Source organism: Ochlerotatus camptorhynchus, unplaced genomic scaffold (genome assembly GCF_037179485.1).
Source record: "Ochlerotatus camptorhynchus isolate MF236.1 unplaced genomic scaffold, CSIRO-AGI_Acam_v1.1 ptg000007l, whole genome shotgun sequence".
Lineage (NCBI taxonomy): Eukaryota > Metazoa > Arthropoda > Insecta > Diptera > Culicidae > Ochlerotatus > Ochlerotatus camptorhynchus.
Window position 1 is genome coordinate 3,916,514 of NW_027040499.1, and position 13,807 is coordinate 3,930,320.

Genomic DNA, 13,807 nt, shown 5'->3' on the forward strand with positions numbered 1-13,807 from the left:
TTAAATGCGTGTTCGCTGAACAAATTGCCAGAGGTATGTCTGTTTGTCTGTGATTAAACTGAGTATATTGTCAAATTGATTAAATTTCAAGCAAAATGGGAATAGTTTAATTTATCAGTGTAGTAATGAACCGTCGCTAGAACTATTCCACAGCTGCAGACCAAGGTGACTACATATAGGTGTTCTAATGTGTCAAACTCATGATTCAGCCATGTTGGATTTTTGTATGGGACAGCGACCGAGTTTGTTTACAATTTGCTCTAAAACCGCACTTTCCCCCCCCCCCCGCGACCTCCTCGCCTATATAGTGACAAAGCTGTATCACCTGCTGCAGACAGTATATGAGCAAGTGAAACGCGCACTTTTTTGCCTGTCAATTTGAAGACATACTTGCGTGCAAAGTATGCGTTTGACTTGTACTGGCGTATTAATGGCGTGGGCGTACTTTGATTTTGCGTGTAAGGGGCCTTAGAAAGTTTGTTTACAAATGCTTTTGTGCCATTATGAAATGTTATGCCTGATATTACAACTAAAATCAATTGAAAACTCAAGAAGAGGATCAATGGTTGAGCGTCTAGGACGAAATTGGCCGCATCTGAACATGTTCCGGGTATCCCAGGGGAAGTGGCTAGTTTCTGACTTGGAACAAAACCCATCATGCAACATCTCAAAACACATGAAGTGGAATGGAGGATATATCAAGTACCCAGGACCTTATTGGATACATTCGGACATGTTCCGAGATCCCCAAGGGAAAGGGCCACTTTTTGAATTGGGTTGAGGTACATACATATTCGTTATCTGCATTAAAAATGGAACCGAAACCCAAAATTTTATCAATTTTGGTACACTGAAACTATTTTAAATAAGTACAATTAAATTAGAAAAAAATCACCATCTTAGCACCCCTTGATGGAGCGAGCTGTCAACGATTAGATTTAGTGTCAACAATCAAAAATTTAATCTTGATTCAAAAATCGAGATGAATGTCTACGGGATCGATACAAAAATCATTGTGCTCAGAAAACGAAGCTCTATCAGATGATGTAGAATTCAAAAACAAGCGGAATAGTGATTATATTAAGTGCTCAGGACCACATTGGACACATCCGGACATGTTCCGGAAAGCCCAGGGTAAGTGGTCAATTTCTGACTTGAACCGAAACCCAACATGCGACACGTTCACGTTCAATCACATGATAATTCAAAAACAAGTGAAATGGTGGTTATGTTAAGCCCAGGATCACTTTAGACACTTCTGGACATGTACCGGGCGCACATTTGGTAGCTTACAGTTCCTTAAAAGGGCCAAATCCCATCATACAACACATTAAATCAATAGGTGGATAAATGCAGGTTTATCAGAATGGCTCCACTGTATGACACAACTTTTGATATTTTTACATTTTCATTCATGAACTCTGCACATACATGAAAATCTGTTTGTCATCGGATATTTTTAAATTCCCAACAATCGAATTAAATACAATTGCGTTCTTATATATCGGTTATAATACATAATCTGATTTATTTTCGATCGCATCTACTACATCTCGATTTTTAAATCAAGATTTAAAACAAAATAATAACTTCACTGTTTGACACTAAACTAATGGCTGAAAGCCTTGTAAATAAAGGAAAAAAAGCACTTATTAAAAACAGTTCCAATGTACCACAATTGATACAATTTCAGATTTCGGTTCAATTTTTAATGCAGATTACGAAAATGCATTCACCTAAATACCCCTGACGAACCCAATTGAAAACAGTTTGACACACACTCAATGAAAAATTATCAAAACAAATCATGAAAATCGGTCACCAATCGAAGTATGCCTATGCCTGTGGTGAGATGAGTGCAGGAGGCAGTGCTGAGATTTGTCATTGTCATTGACAGACTTTTGCGGGATATTGACAAAATTGTTTTTCACATAGTCAATTATAGACTTGATCCTCAAAAAAATCTTAGTCAAAATCTCATTCATTTTTTCGTCAATGACAAAGATTCACCTGGTAACAGAAAGGGTAATTTCTTGCATTCTGAGTCACATTATTGTTATCCAAGCTGTTCAGGCCGTAGATGCTTGTTCACTTTAATGGCTCCATGTAATTGTTTTCCTCAAGCCATTTAATTTCATTTTAAATTTAGCTAATAAACAAATCAGCACATGTTCGTCACTGACAAAAATGCCACTGACAATAGACATGGTTTGCCTTGACGATGACTGTTAGCTCAAACAAGTGACCAAAGCAGAATTTTGAGTATCACCGTGTATTGTCGAAATTGTGCAGCACTAGCAGGAGGTTATCAATGAGCCACAGTTTGAAACCTTCATGTTGATGAAATATCGAAGAAACCGTTGCCTTTGAATCAGAATATGCCTCTGTTCTAAAACGTCAAATCCCATAGGTACCAGATCTTCAAAATCGAAAACATGTTGGATTTAAACTTTTTGTTTTGTTTAAAAAAACTTTTTTAAGGAGATTTTTTTTTACAACTGGCTAGTTCATCTCCAATTGGATTCAGTTTGACAGCTGTAGAATACCCCTTTGTGAGGAATCGTGACTGAAAAAGTAATTAAAACTCAGGAGTCTATTGCCAGTTCAGAGAAAAATTAGCATATGGCATCAGATTTGACAACCGAAATTAACATTCGTCACTGACAAATGCTTTTTATAGCCGCTACATTTATAGTCTGACGATTAAAATTTCAATCTATCAAAAAGCGGAACCAGTTTAATATATTGTAGACCAAGAATCGAAAAGTTACTATCAACTCTTATTAACAATAGGGTAGACGTACCAGTTATGGCTATACGTTCCCATTATGGTATGTTCCAATTATGGCCTATGGAATTCCATAGGCCATAATTGGAACACACCATAATGGGAACGTATAGCCATAACTGGTACGTCTACCCTACATTGATCGCAAATTAACAGCATCATTGGATAGGGGAAACTTTCTCCAACCCAATGATGGAGTTGGTTTACGTAGGCGAGTGTTGAGTTCGCGAGAAAAGGGTTTGCTAAGTTTTGTTCGCAACAGCTGATGTGCTCTTTTCTATTGTTGGTCGTGATATGCTCGATTCGTTCCACTATTTGACAGCTCAACTGGTCCCCGAGATTCTATCCGCCAGACTATAAACATAGTGACTACTATACTGCTTTTGGGATTTTCAAACACTGTAGCAGAATCGTTCGTTGAGGACCGAGTTGAATATCTTGTTCGCCTCTGGGACGGGACTTGACAATCGGGTAGCGATTTCGAGCCAATTTGCTGTCAAATCCGAGCCAGTTTCTGATTGGTCGATTTGACAGTAGCAATCGTGGAATAAAAAGGACAGAGGGATCGCATCAATCTGGCTAGCAGTGATGCCGGAATCAATGTTGACGTGAATGGCATTGTTAATTTTTTTTATATTTGCGAAAGGAAAGTTGAAAAATTGAGTGCATTGCGTGTTTTAAGCGTTGGATATTGTTGTTTGTTTATGGTTGTTTTTATTGTGTTGAGCAAAAATGCGGAAGGAACTCCGCATAAAATCCAAATTAATATAGAATAAATATTTTACATTCCTGGCATCCTTGGTCAACTCCGTCAAACACCACGCACAAGTTTCCGAAGGGCATTCTTCAAAAACATTAAGAAGAGTGAGAAGCTCGATTGTCAAGTCCCGTCCCGGCTAGTGATGGCCGATTTTCATTCGAATTATCGATTAATCGATGAACGAACCGAAAAGTAAAACATTTGCAATCGGTTATATCATTCCGATATAAGCATTAACTTATAAAGAGGATCATCACCGATCGCTTCAAACATGTGCTGCACTCTCATTGGTAGAAAAATGGCAGCACAGCGAACAAAAAAAAATCGATTAGTTGTTAATCGAGTAATTAAAAAATGGGACACCTCTGATTTTGGTGTGTTTGTTTTGATAAAAATGAGCGCAAAATTTCATCTCTACCGAAGGGGCAGCAAAACCACAAAATTACCTTGAATACGAGGGGTATTCAATGGATGAAAGGGACCGTGAAAGAGGACACTAAAATAGAAAGTTTTTCTTCCGAAAGTTTCATCTTAGTATTCATCTTTGGTTGAACCTACGTATGGGCCCTTTGTATCCAGTAATCTTCTTACCAGATACAAAGGGCTTGCTTGTCGTTTATGCATCGGGATGTGACGGTTGCTGCAAAAACATTGATCCTTGGCTTTCAGCTTGGCGGATGTTATTATGTAGTTTGTTTTTTTTTTTTGCGCTCTCAGAAACAGTAATGATGAAACACTCGAACCACATAATTTTCACTGATGTACCGCACTGATCACTCGAGGTTGTTTCATCCTGGTTTTAATGGTCATCTGCGGAGGTAAGACTGGCTCGTTCAGCTGAGCCTCCACAGTGAGTAAACAAGTTGAGATATACATAAAACGTAGATGAACCAACTGCTATCCACTGAGCCATCAAAACATAAACTACGAGGTACTTTTTGTCAAATCGACGGTTTGCGCAAACAGGAACGAATATGACCCTATCACCATCGATACGTTTCTTCCCCAATCCTCCACAAACAGGCTCAACCAATCGATCCGGATTTGACGGCCAAGATGCTGGGCCGTGGCGTAGCCGTTTCACCGGTGGTAACCGTCGAACCACGGCGCCGCAAATTCCACAAGGCCATCACGCTCAGCATGCCGGCACCGCGGGCCCACAGCCAGGGCATGATCAACCAGTACTCGGGCAATGCACCGACCCTGCGACTTCTGTGCTCCATCACCGGTACGTACGAGGGCACTCTGTGTTCCATGGTTCTTAATCTCAATCTTCCATTTTAGTTTAACGCCTCTTCCCTACTACATATCTATCACTCTGTCTGTATCTCACTATCTACTATGTACCATCTTCAACATCCGTACTTCTCACTATATCTATCTATAACCTATCTCCTACCTACGAATACGTATCTCTCAAAACATACTGCTCACTGTTTCGCTCCTGACCTATGTTTATATTTATCAGATTTGAAAAGCATATCATATGAGAGAGATAAATTTCAATTATTGTTGCCAGTAAATTAAGTGAATCGATTTTTCTGTTTTTGTTTAGACATCGGCAGCACTGCTGCCAGATTTCAGTGTGTGCATATATCGTCGTCTAACGAATGTCATGTTTTCGTTTGAAGCGCATTTATTTTTGTTGTTCTATTCTCGGGTTGAAAAACCAATCTTTCAGTTTTCAGTCGGCCATATTCGATATTTCAGATTACTTACCTACATTTACGTCCGGTTTGATATCCATTTTGAGTTGAGCATTTCATATTTTTTTTTCGGTTTCGTACAAACACACATACACCCGTCACTTCCCCAGTTTTCGGTTTTGTCCACCCTTTCTAAAGATAGCTCATGTGTCGATTCCACATAGTACTTACTTCGTTAGTGCAATTTTTTGTTCAACGTTTTCCGTTGTGATTTGGTAGAAGGTTTTCCATTTTTGGTTCTTCAGTTCCTCTTCTAACCTCGCCCCCCCCCCCCCTTTCCACATTTAGTAAAAAAATATACAAAGAATACATTTTCGTACTAATACTTCGACAATATGCCTGTTACCGCACGCATTCCATTAACCCACTTGAAGGTGTGTTTCGGAAAAGATCTCTGAAAGGTAACTAACACAGAACAAGACTACCAACCAAAAAAGCTAAAAATTAATTTACAAATTAACTGAAAAGCAATCTGCAAAAGCAAAAAAAAAAGATTATTTTACTTTTACGTTATTATTGTTTCAATTCGATTTTTTTTTTGTTTTTTTTTTGCGTTTCGTTTCCAGTCTCAATCTCCGAATGTTCTCCAGCAAAGATTTGATTTTTTTTGTTATTTATTTCGTTGGTGAAAAAAGAACGATTTACCCTTTTTTCGGTTTCTTTCGGATCGTTTTGAAGTAATGCGGAAATTTGAGATTATTTCACGTTTCTCGATCGAAGTGAAAATGAAATCAGATTCGCTAAAAATAATGCTACATATTCTCCTTAACAATTATAATGTTACTCCCCCTCCACACTAGCACCTAAGATATATATTCAAGAACACACCAACGCACGGTTAAATATTGCATTGATATGATACTCAAGTTTTACTTACTTAACATAAATGTATACTCAGTTTAACAACGCCTAAATGATGTACCTTCCCAATATCACCCCTTTGTCAAATAGTCAAAAATTGGAACGATAATACTTAAACAAAAAGCAAATCCCCCGTTTTACGTTTCGAATATCTTTGCAACCACGCGAGCCACGCTTACTGTCGTTGACTTTAACCAACTCGTTACGGTCCTAAACTGTTTCCACCATGCGCCAAATTGTGTTTGAAGCAATACTTTTGCTCCTACTCAGGAATACCAGATCAAAAGCGAGTAAACGAACCGCTCGGTTTCTTTGAGGAAATATCGTTCAACTCTTATCCGTTACCTAACCTCAGTTTGTTTATATCTCGTATGATTTCCGCTTCTTCTTGCGCCGCCCTTCTTCAAGCCATTGAAAACACTAAATAAACAAATATCTTAACCAGTACGAAGCGAAAAGTGCGCCTGTGTTGTTGCATTTTGTCCTAACCAATCCGGCTTTGAAAATCAGAAATTCGTAATAGTTTTGTTCTTTTTTGTCGAACGAATTCCTTCTTTGAGAATGCAAACCTCTTTCTTTTATCTATTTCCAAATTTAATTAGCAAAACAAACAAAAGCATTGCCAACACTTCTACTTTTTTCGATCAATCATCTATGAGAGCCTTTGGTTAGTGTGATAGCCCTTAACAACGAAAAGCAAATTTGTGCTTACTAATTTACACGAAATTATATACGTTTTCCGTTATTTTTATGTTTGAGTTAACAAATTACGTTTTCCTTTTTCGTTTTAATGCGTTCAGTTGTGTATGTTTGAAAGTGGAAAACAAAGCGACAACTGAGAAAATGTCAAACGTTAGTTGCCCAAAAGGGGACTTTTCTGAAACCGTTGCTAAAAGCCATGCAAAATCCTTCAGCAAAACTTATACCGTTCCCGCAAGTGTGTAAACAGATCTAATGAAGCTAACAGTAAATGTACAGGACAAATCTCTAAAACATTAAGAGTGTCAAATTGTTGTTGCAACTTTGTATAGTACGAAATTTGTGCCGCATTGAACGAAAATCAAAAACGGTAGCTGAGACAAGCCGTCAGAGCATGAAACTTCATCTGTCAAAACTTCCGCGGAATAACACTCACTCACACCACTTCACGTCCGGGCGATACACACACTTACATACACATAAACACATTTTACGTTTGATTCTTGTTTCCGACATTTTCATCAGTTTGTCGTACATTTGAGAGAGCATCAATCCGTTTTTGGCGATCCAGCAACCCGATATCGATATCGGTCACTTTCATTTGATTTGATCTCTACCTTCAACTTCTTTCGATGATTACACATATTGAGAAGACTGACCACTCCTAGACTTCTCCTCCCCCTGCGTGTTATCGGCATCTCTCGAGTTATTGGCTTTCCTCAGCTACCGATTTGTCAGATTAACGAGACTTTATAGTAAAAGTCCGCTGCAAATTAAGCCAAACAAGACTGCAGCCAGACTCTTCCCGTTCGGATCTGGGAGACGGAATATCGTCAAATTTTCTGTCTCGGTCATGTTCGGGGCGCGGAGTGTTCAATCTTCTTGATAAGCAGTCTTCGACTTTTCCAAACTCTCACCTGCGTGTGTTTGTGTACTACGTTGTTTCCATTGTTTTGATCCATCCAAAACAGCAACTGTCATTCTGCATGCGGCTATCGACCCACTTTCTCTAGTTTCCAAGTTGCGTTACGTTCTCTAGTTTAAGTTTTGAAGGTTCTTTTACCATCATCGTGTTTTCATCCAATCATTCTCACCATATTCTCATCTCCAACTCAAAAAGACATACGGTGGATAGTAATGGTTTCAAACGATGATAACAGAAAAGAAACAGTTAGTTCTCGATCAACTCGTCGAACAGTTTCCGTTGCGTTCTTCAGTATCATTTCACTCTCAGTTCCGTTCCGTTATACCGAAATTGGCCCAACTTGAGTTCCAACTTTCAGTTTACTTCATTTTCTTACTTTGCTTTATACCTCCATTTAGTCGTTAATCAGCCACCGTGGGACTTGTTCTCGTGGGGAATGCAAACCGAAATTCAACTCCGAGGCACCCCGAGAACAGATCCCACGCTTAAATGCTTCCGAAGCTGAACTGATCCGGGGTCCTGTCCCGAATCAGTCCAGCCGCGCGTATGCTTTCGATATTGTTAACTCATTGTTGTACTACTACCACCATCTACTATACAATCAACGCTAGCTAGCTAGTCTTGCCAAGTTAACTCCTAAGCTAAGCATAGATCGAATGACCATTCCCGTGTTACGCTTAACCGAATGCTTCTGCCGCGTTCTCTAGGTGGTACAACTCGTGCACAGTGGGAAGACGTTACCGGTTCCACACCGCTGACCTTCGTCAACGACTGCGTTTCATTCACCACCACAGTTTCCGCGCGCTTCTGGCTTATGGACTGCCGAAACATAGCCGACGCTACCAAGATGGCGACCGAACTGTACAAGTAGGTTTCCGTTAACTAGCACATTCCTTTAGCCACAAAATCTGAATCTTATCCCCCTTACCCTCCCCAAACAGAGAAGCCATACACGTTCCGTTTATGGCCAAATTTGTCGTTTTCGCCAAACGCACCGACCCACTGGAGGCGCGGCTCCGCGTCTTCTGCATGACAGACGATCGCGAAGACAAGACCCTAGAGCATCAGGAGCACTTCACCGAAGTCGCCAAGAGTCGCGACGTTGAAGTACTGGAAGATAAACCACAATACATCGAGCTGGCCGGCAATCTGGTACCGATCACCAAGTCCGGCGAACAGCTCTGCCTGGCGTTCAAGGCATTCCGCGAAAACCGGCTACCCTTCGCGGTTCGCGTGAAAGACCAACACGCCGACATAGTCGGTCGAACACTGTTCATGCGTGAACCGAAGATTGCGAAAGGAGAACCACCTCAGCAACCGATCTGTATCCTGAACATCGTACTGCCAGAGACGATCATCCCCGACCACACGACTACGATAGAAGACTCACAGGAAATTTTAGTCCGCATTGGACGGGGCACCCGCGCTTCACCTCGCGATCAGAACTACCTTGGTGAACTGCGAGTTGTCGACATCTCAAATCTCCTCGGCGAAGACTGGGTCAAACTGGCTCCGGAAATCGGGATCAGTGAAACCGACGTCGAGAACATTATCGCTCAAAACCCGACTAGCAGTGCCCAGCAGGCGCAAGCCATGCTCAAACAGTTCCAATCCAAAGCCAAGAACGACTTCAACATCCTGGAAAATGGTCTACGAACGATCCATCGGGATGACATCGTCGAACGGTGTTTACGAAGCTCCACAACTACCACAACCGTAACGATGCGAAACAAAACTGCCTTCTCGATCAGCAAACGAAGTCACGACGTTGATATCATCGCCGAGTCCGAATCCATAGCAAAGTTGGTACAAAAAGAAGGTAAGTTAACCCAAATTTCCCCTACAATCCACAACCTACAACTGCTCTTAACACCTTCCTCCACCTCCCCCAGATAACCAATACGCCAAGGAGGAATCCAGCAAGTACTCGGTCGAAGAGAAGCGCGTCGAGGATTCGGAGGAATCCGAAGAGGAAACCATCAAGAAGACAGTGGCCGAACGACGAAAACAGATCGAAAAGCGTCTATCTGCCGACCGGTCCATCCCAGCATCGACGCAGAAGAGGGAAATCGTCGAAGAGATCATCACCATCAAGCGATCGAGCGTAATCGACGATACCCGTGCGAAGCACGAAGAGGAAATCCTAATGCAGAAACCTATAGATAACTCGTACAAATCTACGGTAATACCGGAACCCGTAGTCAAGCTGAAAACCACCCACTTGAAGGACGGATCCAGTGTGCCGAAGGACGAATTCGACAAGGAACTGCAAGACAAATTCAAATTAACCCTGAAGAATGTCGATGAATTCGAGCACAAGTCGCAGGTCTTAGAGACTACGGAGAAGGTAGACACCTCTGCAAAGATAGTGGATGAAATCGCCAAGAAAGACGCACCAGAATTCAAACCCAAGGTGGACGAACCGAAACCAAAAGATATCAAAAAGAAACCCGATGATGATGACGGAGACGACGAGGGGAAGCCACCTGTTCCTAAGGAACGGATTCCTGTACCAACTAAACGAACAAGCATATCCCTAGAGGACGATACGCCGGGAGCCGGCGTGGTCAGCGAATCCCTCAAGAACGTACAGGATAAGATTTCCTCGTTTGAAACCAAGTCCTCTGACTCGAGTAAGCGTACTTCTTGGGCCAAGGAGTCCTCGATGGGTTCAAAACAGTGGTCCGAAGAGCAGGAGATTCTCGTCCAGAAAGCACAGCTGGAAGCTACCGAAGTCAAGTGGACAGAGGAAGATGAGATACGAGCTCAACAGAAGGAGTTTGACCAAATCGCTGAAGAACAATCGATTCTACAACAACTAAAATCAAAGAAGGAACAGTGGTCCGAGGAGCAGGAGATTCTCGCCCAGAAAGCACAGCTTGAAGCTGCTGAAGTCAAGTGGACTGAGGAAGATGAAATGCGAGCTCAACAGAAGGAGCTTGAGCAGATTGCTGATGAACAATCGAAGCTACTCCAAAAACAACTAAAATCAAAGAAGGAACAGTGGTCCGAGGAGCAGGAAATTCTCGCCCAGAAAGCGCAGCTGGAAGCAACCAAAGTCAGTCATGTTAAGTCGACTGAGAAAGATGAGATTCGGACTCTACAGCAGGAGTTCGAGCAAATCACCGAAGAACAATCAAAGCAACAACCGAAGATCGACGTAGAGATCAAGCCGAAGGAAGCCAAAGAGGAGATTCTGGGCCAAAAGGCGCAGCTGGAACAGATGGAACATGCAGTCGAAGTCAAACTTGGCAAGTGGGCACAAGAGGAGATACATGAGATGGAAGCCTATAAGCAGGAAATCGAGCATATTGCCGAAGAACAAATTAAGCATCAGAAGGAGCTGATCGATGAAAAATTCGAAAAAATGGAAGAGGAATTCTTGACCAAGGTAGCCGAGGAGAAGAAGGAACTTTTCGATCAGTTCGAGCAGAAAGTGCACGCTCAAGAGCATGCGTTGGCACTTGGATTCCAAGACATGAAGGGTGAGGGACAAACTAAAATGGATAAAAGGGAACAGCAGTTCCAGCAAACGAAATCCGAGGTATTCAGCAAGGTTGAAGAGAAGGTCACTAGCGTGACATCGAAGGCGGAATCATTTGCAGAGAGCTTCAAAAGTGACGCCAAGAAAATCCAAGGTCTAGGAGATGGTTTTCGACAGGAAGTGCAAGAGTTTACAGCGCAAAGTTCCGAGACCAAGACATTCGTTGATCAGAAAGTCGATAGGACAGTGAAGGAGATTCGCGACTCCGAAATAGTGTCTGAAGTGAAGGAGTCTACCCAACAGAGTAAGGAAGCTATCGATAGGGCAGCAGAAGCAGTGGCAAAGGAAACTGTGACCAGTTCAAAACATGTAGAGCCCACTGTTCAGGAGGCGTTCACCAAGGAAAGCTTCGCAAGTGTTCGTGAAGAGGTCATCAGTAAGGATTTGACCGGTACGCTGAAGGAAAGTGCGGAAAAGACGAAATTTGAAGTCGAAACGGGAATTCGCCAGGGCGACGAACTTATAGCGGAAAGAGTTTCCGAAATTGGTGAAGAGTTCCGGCGAACGGAGGAAACTGCCGCAATTAAACCAGATGAAAAGCCATCGATTGTGGAAACTGTCAAGAAGACAGTTACGCAAGAAGTAACTTCTAAGATTCCGGTGTTGTCTAAGCGTACATCTCCGGAAGAGCCACCGAAGCCAAAGGAAGAACCGAAACAGGAGAAGCATGAAGAACCAGCCATGGAAAGCATTATCGAAGCTGCCCAGACCGTTGTGAAGCATGTGGAAGCAGCGGTTTCGAAGATTCCGCGATTCCACGAAAGTGCGAAGCCTGCTGCACATAAACCGGAAACATCCGATGTCAAATCACCGGAGCCGGAAGTGACTTTCTCGAAGATACCCATTTTGAGGGACCGTAAGAGCTCGGAGCAGTTCTCAAGTGATTCTTGTGAGACAGTAATCATGCAAAAGACCCTACGCGAACAGGATTCTCTGCTGAAATCGGACAGTGACGAAAAACCGACGGAAGGACTGCCGGCCACAGTTTTTGAGGAGTGCGAAGAGATCACCACTAAAGAAGTCAAGGAAGTACTGAGCTTTACGACAATGGATGAATCGGTGCTGAACGAACTGATCACCGAAGATGAACGTGCCGTTACGCCGGATGATTTCATCGACGAAATCATCGAGGAGGCCCAGGACAAGGTGCAGCTGATGCAGGACACTGAAATAGCTGCCTATACGTTGGATTTGAGCAAATCCGAAGACGGTGAGTGGGGCGTGTATAAGTTAAATTGTCGAAGAATATTTTCTCAACACCATTATGCTTTACAGATGTTCAACAAAAATCTCCTCATCCGATTCCGGAGTACGTAACGGAACGGTACGACCATGAAGATGAATATGATGATCACGACGAGCACGAAAAATGGCAAGGTAAGTGCACTGTCTATGACCGCTCCTGTACTCATGTAAAACATACAAAAATAGCATCCAACTCATTCCAAACCACTATCATCCGATATTTGTTCCTTACGATACTGTAAATCAATCACTTCAAGAATCAGTATTTAAACGAAACAACGAAACCTGTTAAAAGTCTAGAGACAGATTGATCCTTTCCGTATATACTTTAAATAGTGTGTATCTGATTATTTTAATCTTTCAAGCCCCTCGTTATCAAACACTGCTTTATGGTTTGAGTTGTTTCAGTTGGTTCGGTTTGATATGCATTGATAATAACCCGTTTGTTAGTTTTACCGAATTTCGTACTTTCTACATTTGTAAAAAAAAAACTAACATTTCTCCCTCAATTAAGCTTGGCTACTTTTGAGTACCTTACAATTACAATACTAACACCCGTATCATCCGTATTACTAATTTTTGGTTTGTTTATCGGTGCGATTGTATTCTATTCCTTGATTCATCCTATGATTTTCCTTCAGTTTTTTTTTTTGTAACTAATATTGCGATGGACACCAACAACATATGCAATGGCAAATTTTAAAACCTGTATCAAAATTAAGTCTCTCGGAAGCTAACAAATTTGGCAACACTGCTTCACTTAACTGTCACTCTAGGGAAGGTAAGTTAGTGTGCGTCGCAATTGGTTTCCGATGTTGAAAACCTTATTTGCTGTATTAAAATTGGAGGTTATGTTTATTTAACGAAAAAAAAATGCAATCTAAAACTTCAATAGGAACAATCATCCACATCAGCTGTACTAGAATCGCGAACAGATTTTTCCGCGTCCCTCTAGCAAACATTCCATTCAGTACATTTCTAGTTAGCCACCGACAGATGTCACCATCGGCTAGATGTTTAGTTTTTGTTCTTATTTTCCACCATTCTGTCACTCACGATCATCGCATTCAGCATTCGAAGAGAACAGTCTCACAACTAAAAAAAAACAGTGCAATTTAAGTTAAATTAAAAAAATATGTCAAATGAAATTAGCATTTCTAGAGAACTCTGTTTCCCTCCCTCTCGTTAGGATCGATGTTTTTGGATATCGTAGAGCTTCGTAAACATTAGTGCGTTTCTTCCGACAGAGCCCCGTCACACGTTAGTCCGCTCTGCGCCT

General features: G+C 41.8%; 1 protein-coding gene across 1 annotated transcript; it reads left to right on the plus strand.

The window, feature by feature from the left end:
• Nucleotides 1-4,604: 4,604 nt before the first annotated feature.
• Nucleotides 4,605-12,770, plus strand: LOC135697184 (ankyrin-2-like). Its single transcript, XM_065216817.1, has 6 exons — nucleotides 4,605-4,776; nucleotides 8,447-8,606; nucleotides 8,681-9,558; nucleotides 9,632-12,493; nucleotides 12,559-12,660; nucleotides 12,715-12,770. The coding sequence occupies exons 1-6, from the start codon at nucleotides 4,605-4,607 to the stop codon at nucleotides 12,768-12,770; spliced, it is 4,230 nt and encodes a 1,409-aa protein (XP_065072889.1).
• The last annotated feature ends 1,037 nt before the right edge of the window (nucleotides 12,771-13,807 follow it).